The 8,901-nt window shown below is 48.1% G+C and overlaps 1 protein-coding gene across 15 annotated transcripts in view; it reads left to right on the top strand.

Annotated features, from left to right (window-relative positions):
• Positions 1–8,901, top strand: part of Eph (Eph receptor tyrosine kinase) — an 82,626-nt gene that overhangs the window by 53,503 nt on the left and 20,222 nt on the right. For all 15 annotated transcript variants that reach the window (XM_011151801.3, XM_011151797.3, XM_025297361.1 and 12 more), the window contains exons 3-4: positions 7,382–7,667; positions 8,084–8,620. In XM_011151801.3, coding sequence (XP_011150103.1) covers positions 7,382–7,667; positions 8,084–8,620 — 823 coding nt within the window. The remainder of the gene's footprint in view (positions 1–7,381; positions 7,668–8,083; positions 8,621–8,901) is intronic.

Below are 8,901 nucleotides of genomic sequence, written 5' to 3'. Positions count from 1 at the left end.
CCGGACGCTGTATTATATCGCGGACAATATCCGCGCGCGCCTGTTGTATTCGGAGCGACGAGCGTTTCGCGACGGGCACGCTCGAGTTAATAAACTTGCTACGAGAGGATAATGACAGGCCCGCTCGTATCGAATTCGCTTGCACGTCTCTTCACTGCGGATGCGAATCAGCGTGCTCTCGTCTCCTGTTGGAATTTCGACCGTGGTCACGTGTAAATGTCTGGAGATGTGCGAGAGTATGTCGGCGGACGTATATATATATATATATATATATATATATATAGGGTTCGTAAAGTTCTGTTACTTTGTGACCTCAAATTTGACCTCGACCTCGACCTCGAAGGTCATTTGAAGGTCAACTTGCGTTTTTAAATGGGAACCCCTATTTTTTATTACACTGTTTTTTTTCTACCAGGTAATTTGAACAACTGTTGTTATATATATATATATATATATATGGTTCAACTTGTACAGTTTTTCTTCCGACAAATAGTTAGCGAGATATCGTAAGTTAAATATCGAAAAAGTTATCGAGTTTCCCTGAAATATCTTAAAAAATATTAGGCGGGTGAAAAAATGTTTTGGACAACAGTTGTTCAAATTACCTGGTAGAAAAAAAACAGTGTAATAAAAAATAGGGGTTCCCATTTAAAAACGCAAGTTGACCTTCAAATGACCTTCGAGGTCGAGGTCGAGGTCAAATTTGAGGTCACAAAGTAACAGAACTTTACGAACCCTAAAGTATTTTTGTTCGGGTCATTTTTCCCTATAATGCATAGATTCTGAGATAGGGGGGGGGGATCCGTTACTTTTGGAAAACTTGGTATATAAAACTGCATACATATATTATATAAACATAGCAAGAATGTGAGAGACGGATGTATAATGCTACACTGTTGAGAATGCCGAGTACTATTCTCTGAATTCCTTAAGGGGGGAATTACGCGCGGAAGGCCGTTTTCAAGGCTATTTTTACGAATTTTTTTTAACAGAAACGGTAAGATCAACGGACTTGAAATTTCCGCAGTGTATTCACTAATGTTCAAAGTATGAAATAAATTTTGATTGAATCACAAGAACCGATCCAATTTGTAATTATAGGTAAAAATGCAGTTATCCGTTTGCGAGCTCTATGTTTGCTGTCGATATAACTCCAGGTCTTTCACTATTCTAAAAGCAAAGAATGAGATGGATTATTAAAATAATACGGTTGCCAAAATGTAGCCCGTACCAAAATGAAGGCAGTGAAGCCAAGTTTGGAAAAATAATGGCTGTACAAACAAAAGGTATCGAAAATAAAACTTTAATTCAACTTGTAATCATATTTAGAAGAAAAATGAATAAGGGTAGGGGCGAAAATTGCATGTCTACTGTGTATTGTGTAAAAATTTCAAGTTATTCGGCTCAGTAGTTTTTGCGTAATCGTGTCGACAGTTTAAGAAAATGGTGCTTCCAGATAAACGCGTTTAAAGTTTCGTGTGTACTTACCATATACGTAGTAACTTTATTTTATACTTTGAACATCAATGAATATGCCGTGAAAATTTCATGTCCACTGATCCTACCGTTTCCCGTGGAAAAAATTCGTAAATACAGCCTTGAAAACGGCCTACTCCGCATGTAATTTCCTCCTTAAGGCAAACTCTTCCTCGGAACGGAGTCAGAGACTTCACTGGGAGCGGCAGCGAAAATATCGCCACTCGAAATCGCGAGAATTGTTATGAATGTTCAGCTTCAACTTCGGATGAATTCTTAATCCGTAAAATGTTTCAATCTATTAGAGAGCGCGTTTGTTTCCACAACGATGGCATACATCCCTGGCAGATTCCTCCTTCCGTTTGGAATGAAAATATTCACCCGACGACTTCGAACGAAGAATTCACACTTTGTGCGAGAGCAAAAGGTCGGGCGAATTCGAGCGACTCGGCAGTCGCTTACCTTTGCGGCTGAAATTTCACTCGAAGGAATGTAGAGAGCGACTAAATACCGTAAGTAAGTACGCGGCGAGTACCAGGCGCTAAACGCCGAAATTGATCAAGTGGCTCGTCGTGTTCTTTCGCGAATGCAATTAGCGTCGCTTCCTTCGAGGTATCGCACGAAACAGGTGACGGCAAGTTAAGGCGGGGGGAAAGTTCGATCGCGTCTGGATGCGGTACGTGTCCGTCGTGAACGGTCCACAGCGCCGGATGCACGTAGCTCGACGAGGAGAAGAGAGCCCCTACGTGCCTGCCGACGCAGCCTCACCCCAAAGGCGAGGGGTTAACCCGGCACGAGGGCTCAATATATATTAAGATCCGCGAACCCCTCGGACTAAAAGTTCGTAGCCCTCCTTTGGCCGCCTGCTCGTCGGAGTCTTCCTGCAGTCTCTCTCTCTCTCTCTCTCTCTCTCTCTCTCTCTCTCTCTCTCTGTCTCTGTCTCTATCACTCTCACTCACGTTAACCTACCTCCCTCATTCGGGGCTACGCCATCGGAATTGCGATTATGGTGGCGATATTACGCGAAGGGGCAGCTCCCTATCCGTGAGGGAGAGTCGGCGGTGCCGCTGCGTCTACATCTATTTCCTTTCTCCGTTCATCTCCAACGTGAGCTTATTGGCTTTACTTCTGAGCCATCGACTCGTATCTATTTACTGCGACGGTCTGATCCGCGAGAAACCGGAAAGCCATGAGCGGCGCTAGTTCTTTCTCTCTCTTCGCTCCCCTGTCCTCCCACTCTCTCTCTCTCTTTCTCTCTCTCTGAGGGTAGGCAGAGTGACATTCCCTAGGATTGACTCACAGGTAGCTTCCGCGATGGCAACCCACATGGTCCTTTAACGGACCACCCTTTGTCCTCTGCCGTGTTTTATTTTTTTTTTTTGGGCGGAGTTTTGCTCGACCGAGTGTCGAGCCGGGAACGATCGTGGCGAAGCGAGACAAACAGTTGCGCTTTGAAACAGGAGGAAGAATCGATCGAGTCGCTGTTATTTCGCGCAGAGGAGGGGGGATCGCGGCACAGGAATTTCCATTCCGCAACGCGCGAGCGACAGAGAAGAAGGCGGTGTGTACGCGAGCGAGGTGTAACGCTTTAATTCATCTCGCGATTTATCATCGTCGCGCGGGGATGTGGCGTCGCCGCTACCCCCGCGACGAGAATAAACAGCCGAGCAAATCCGAGGCGTTGCAGCACATGCCGCCCCTGCTAGCTGCACGCTCGTCGCCGACGTGCCGCCGCCGCCGCCGCCGCCGCGCCCGCGCCCGCGCCGATGCAGAAAATAGCGAGACAGGTCTACCTGCTGCGAGACGAGGCGAGTCGTGGTGGGTAGCGGCGCGATCGATACCTGCCCACAAAGACGCTAACCGCGGCATAGTTTCCGAAGCATCGAATACTTATCGATCGATGACTATCGCGCGCCACGGAAACGCACATTTTCCCACAATTTATACTTAATGCGAGGAGGGAATAACCGTGTTTGCCCGGAAAAGAAATCGCCCTCGAAGAAACTACCCCCGCGCTGCTCCATCAGAGTCGGAGATGTCGCTGCTCTATGTTAGGCTTAGTCTAGAATTGATGATTTAAGCTTTAAGAACTTGACCAATTATAGTCGGAATATTCTCCTTAACTTTGATTGTGATTGGTCAGTTTCTTAATGCTTAAGGTTTAAAGTGCTTATTTAACATGTTGGGAATTGCCCGATTTATTTAAGGCTAGAAATTACAACTTAAATTGGTACTTTAAGCCTTAAGTCTGAAGAAATTGATCAGTCACAGACAATGTTAAGAAGAATATATTCGACTACAATTGGTCAGTTTCTTAAAACTTGAATCATCATCTATTGTAGACGAGACCTGATGCAATCGATAAGGTTAAGGAGAGAATTACATGCGAAAGGCCGTTTTCGAAGCAATTTTTCTAACAGAAACGGTAAGATCAATGGACTTGAAATGTTCACAGTGTATTCATTAATGTTGAAAGTTGACAAAATAAATTTTATTCAATCACAAGAACCGATCCAAAATTTGTAATTATAGATAAAAATGCAATCATCCGCTTGCGAACTCTGTGTTTGCTGTTGACATAATTGCGGGCCTCTCTCCTTCTCTCTCTCTCTCTCTCTCTCGCTCATTACTCTGAAACCACAAACTGAGAAAGATTTTTCAAATATACCGTTGCCATTAAAACCGTGCCAAAATGAAGGCAGTGAAGCCAAGTGTGGAAAAATAATGACTGTACAAAAAAAAAAAAGGATCGAAAATGAAACTTCTTTTCAACCTGTAATCGTGTTTAAAAAAACTGAATAAAATAATGTATAACTGTGTTCGAGGTAGAGACGAAAACTACATGTCTACTGTATATTGTGTAAAAATTTCAAGTTATTCGGCTCAGTAGCTTTTGCGTAATCGTGTCGACAGTTTAAGAAAATGGTGTTTCCAGATAAACGTTTAAAGTTTAAAGTTAGATAGCGTTTGAAGTTTTATGTGTACTTTCCATGTAGATAGTAACAAATTTATTTTATACTTTGAACATTAATGAATATACTGTGAAAATTTCAAATTTCCTGCCGTTTCTGTGTTAAAAAAATTTGTAAAAATAGCCTTGAAAACGGCCTGCTCCGCAGGTATAATTCCCTTCTTAAGGATCAAATGGAAGCAAATTTCCAAATCTTCGTCTCGTGTATATACACACGTACGGAGATTTAATAAAACAAAATACATTACGTAGTGATGTAAAAAACCTCCTACATCGAATCGCATTTCTTAAGAAGAGAAGACGCATGAGAAGACGATCGCGAGCGTCTCGCTTTCGCTGCTTCACGTCGTCGTCAATGTGTCGGTAATCGAATTCAAGGTTATTTATTATTGAGAAAGGAGCGAAAAGAAGGACGAGATCGCACCGCACGCGTGCGAATAACACAACTGCCCCGTGGCAATATAACCCGTTCCATAATTTTATAATTTCTCCGCACGTAGTTTACGTACAGACAGAAATGTCGCGCGCGTGAGAGATGAAGTGTCAAAAGACGGCTTGATTGCGCCGCAAGTTTCTCTCGGGACACACGAGCCCGTTTACGCAAATCGCCCAGATTGTGTATCACGCGAGATACACGCGGGAATAATACGCGGGGGAAAATTAGTTTCGCCCAAGTCGGTGATACGTGACGACGACGACGACGACGTTCTCTCGCTGCAAGCAGCGCGGCAGCAAGACCGACGTTTCCGCGAGCGGCGAATGAGAAAAGTGTCGCGAACCCGTCTAGAATGCGCGCATCTGCACGCACAACTGCGGAAACGAGGCCGTGGGATTGCCGCGGATAAGGCCGGGTTAATCGTCTCCTTTCCTTCTATCCGATGAGCAATTTCACGGGGACGATCGCGCGCTCGCCAGTGGGAAATCCGTCTCGCCGAAAAATCGAAGCGGCGCGTTGGAAAAAGGAAAAAAGCGAGAGGGAGAGGAAGAGAAGAAGAGAGAGAGAGAGAGAGAGAGAGAGAGAACGAGACGCGCGTTCGCGATCCAATTAAATGCTGCGCGGCGTTAACGACGCGAGCCTCCCTCCTCCGCACCTCCTCTTCCTCGCAGCTTGGGCGCGATAAAAGAAGGAGGAGGCATAGACGCGCCTCTCCGTTGGAACCTTCCCGGCGAGAAGAGAAGGCGGAGGAGAGGATGAATTTTACCTCGTCCTAATGAAATTTCCCGGGCGATAAAGAACCGCGGCGAAAGCGTCGAAATAAACAGCGGCTGTGTGGTGGCTGATGGCGGTGGTGCTGATGGTGGTGATGGTGGTGGTGTGATGCATTCTCTCTTTCTTTCTCTCTCTCTCTCTCTCTCTCTCTCGCTCGCTCGCTCGCCTCTCTGATAACCCTCGGCTACGAAAGGCGGTCTCGCCGAATCGTGAAACGGAACGGCGGGGGATCAGGAGCATCGCGCGCGCGAGGAGATATCTCGAGGGCGAGGAGGGCGGGGGAATAGAATATAGTCCCCCCCCCCCTCCGCGCTGGAGGGATAGAAAAAAGGCGGACGAGCAAGTGCGAATTTTCATCGGCGTTTGATTTTCATGCGTGCGCGGGAAAGGGGGGGGCGCGTCCCCCTGCGCGCGATAACGGGACCTTTTCTTACCGCTTAATTACCGCCGAACGTCGCGATATTTCATCGCGTAAGAAGTGCAAGCACACAGCGAGCCGTCTGCTCGCTCGTTCGCTCGTACGTGCACACACGAGGGCATAAATCCGGTTTCGCAAACCTCGCTAAAAACTATTAATTGCGATCGGAGGCGTGCGAAAGGCAGCGGCAGGATCGTAATTCGAAGCGTGGACGACGCGAAATGCGGAACTGTGCGCTCCTGCCGGGGTCTTCTGCGCCGGCTACCGGTGCTTTCGGTTGCGCTGAAAAAGCTTTTTTTCGCCGGCACCGCTTTAATGAAATTTTTTCGACCTCGTCATCGTCCCCGTAATAATCTCCCTTTTGCAACCGGGTAGCCGCGGCGCAGCTGAATTTATTGCAGCCCGCCTGCCGGAAACACGTCCGCGTGGAAATCTTCGGGATAAGAGAGGCTCGAAGCTCTCTACCTCAGTCTACCGTTTTTTGTTACTCCTTACCTGCCGAGTCTTTCCTGTTCCGAGTATAAAATACGCGGGAGCGCGAAGAAGCGCATAAAAAGAGAGAGAGAGAGAGAGAGAGAGAGAGAGAGAGAGAGAGAGAGAATAAAGTTGAGTTGGGGCGGGAAGGAAAAAGAGAGAGTGTATGTTATGTGCGCGAGGAGAGAGGAGGACGAGAAGGAGGAGGAGGAGGAGGAGGAGGGGAGAAAGAGAGGTGTTCAGGTGACGACGACGACGACGACGATGGATCCTTCTTGCCCCGGTCGGAACTTTTTGCGGTCGCTCCTCGGGACGAGCCCGAGAGAGAGTCGAGGGGGGCAATAAAACTAATGGTAACGCGCGCCGGTAATTCCTTGCGGTCTGTTTGTCGCAAGTCGACGACCTGGCCTCTCCGCCTCGTCATTTACCGAGGTAGGACGGCCAATGTCGGCACTGGCGACAATGACGACGACGACGACGACGACGACGATGGTGACAACGTCGTCGTCGTCGACGGCGGAAGAGCGGTTCCTGGCATTCGCTGGCGCGACACAGAGAACTGGGTTAGAGTCGCTCGTGAGTCTTAGAGTGCCGCCGAACCGCCCTCGACAAGGACAGGGTCCTCGAGAGAGAGAGGGAGGGAGAGAGAGAAAGAGGGAGGGGGAGAGAGAGAGAGAGAGACTTTGTCATTCTCAAGCCTGGTGTGTCTACATCGACTATAATCGCCGGTTCCGTTAGTTGTAACCGACAAATAGCCGAGAAAGAAAAGAGAGATCGCCGTACAAGAGGCCATACTCGATCTTTCAATTCCGTCTCTTCATTTTTGTTACAGTGGGTGGAGGAGTCCTTCACGAACTTCGACAAGGGCATCAATTGGCGGAGTTACGTGGTGTGCGACGTGGCGTACAACAACGTGAACAATTGGCTGTGGACGCCCTTCGTGGAGAGGGGCCCGGCGAACCGCATGTATATAGAAATCAAATTCACGACCCGCGACTGCTCGCTGTTCCCCGGGAACGCTCTCAGCTGTAAGGAGACCTTCAGTCTGCTGTACTACGAATTCGACGCAGCAACAAAGGAGCCGCCTCCGTGGGAGCCGGACAGCTACAAACTTATCGGTAAGCGATGATATAATCATAATAAGCGTGAAAATCTGAAGAGTTCGCTCCGCGGTGATAGCGGCAGATAGAGCGGTGAGAGAGAACGACCTGGAGAAAAGCAGATTTCACAGACGGGGGGGAATATTGCGTGCGTTTGTCGAAGGAAGGCAAAACCTGGCCAGGTGTCAGGCGTGCGAGATTACAGCGCACAGATTACAGAAAAGGGGGGAATTCAGGAATCCGTCGGAAGGAGAATCCCAGCGATGACAACATTGACAATATTGAAACTGCGTTCAATTGATATAGCTGTTAATATGCGGTTAATTGACATTGAGCTGTAATTTTCCGCGCGTATCTCTCGCTCGACCGCACTCGGCTCGGTCGGTGTTTGATATCTGGGACGCTTTTCCAAAGCGACGATCTGACATTTACAGGTCGCATAGCCGCGGGCGAGGGCAGGTTCAACACGAACACGGAGGTGGTGATAAACACGGAAGTGAAATCGATACCGGTGACGAAGAAGGGCGTTTACTTCGCGTTTCGCGATCAGGGCGCCTGTATATCGATCTTGGCCATCAAGGTGTACTACATCAGCTGTCCGGAGGTCTCGGTGAACTTCGCCCGTTTCCCGTCCACGCCGACCGGTCGCGAGGTCACTTTTATCGAGCAAACGATCGGCACCTGCGTCGCCAACGCCGTCATAATCGAGAACCCGATCTTCCTCTGCAAGGGAGACGGAAAATGGTACCTTCCCACTGGCGGATGCCACTGCAAGCCGGGCTACCAGGCCGACGTGGACAAGCAGGAGTGCAAGGAGTGCCCGATAGGCAAATACAAGCACGAGTCGGGCTCCCACATCTGCGAGCTTTGTCCGGATCACAGCAAAGCCTCTGATTACGGTTTCACGGAGTGTCGTTGCGACCCGACGTACTATCGAGCGGAGAAGGATCCCAAGAACATGGCCTGCACGCGTGAGTGTTGATTCAGTCACGCTCCTCAATCTCTTCGTAGTGATTGCCCAACTTTCAATTAGTACCCTGAATCAGAAAATTTTTAACACACTTCTCCCGGTTTGTTTGTTTGGAAATTGGAAAAGTTGAAAGTTACAAAGGTAACTGCACAGACGTTGCATCGGGTGCGATAACACCCGAAACTTTCGTAGAATTCAGTTCGGTCATCTTCGCTGAAAGTAATTAGATCTAGATTTATCAAAGAGACAACTCTTTGTTTCCATATGTGATCGCGTTATTAG

The sequence above is a fragment of the Harpegnathos saltator genome, unplaced genomic scaffold (genome assembly GCF_003227715.2).
Source record: "Harpegnathos saltator strain DR-91 unplaced genomic scaffold, Hsal_v8.6 scaffold174, whole genome shotgun sequence".
Lineage (NCBI taxonomy): Eukaryota > Metazoa > Arthropoda > Insecta > Hymenoptera > Formicidae > Harpegnathos > Harpegnathos saltator.
Note: the sequence above shows the minus strand (reverse complement) of the source record. Positions and strands in the feature narration are given on the sequence as shown.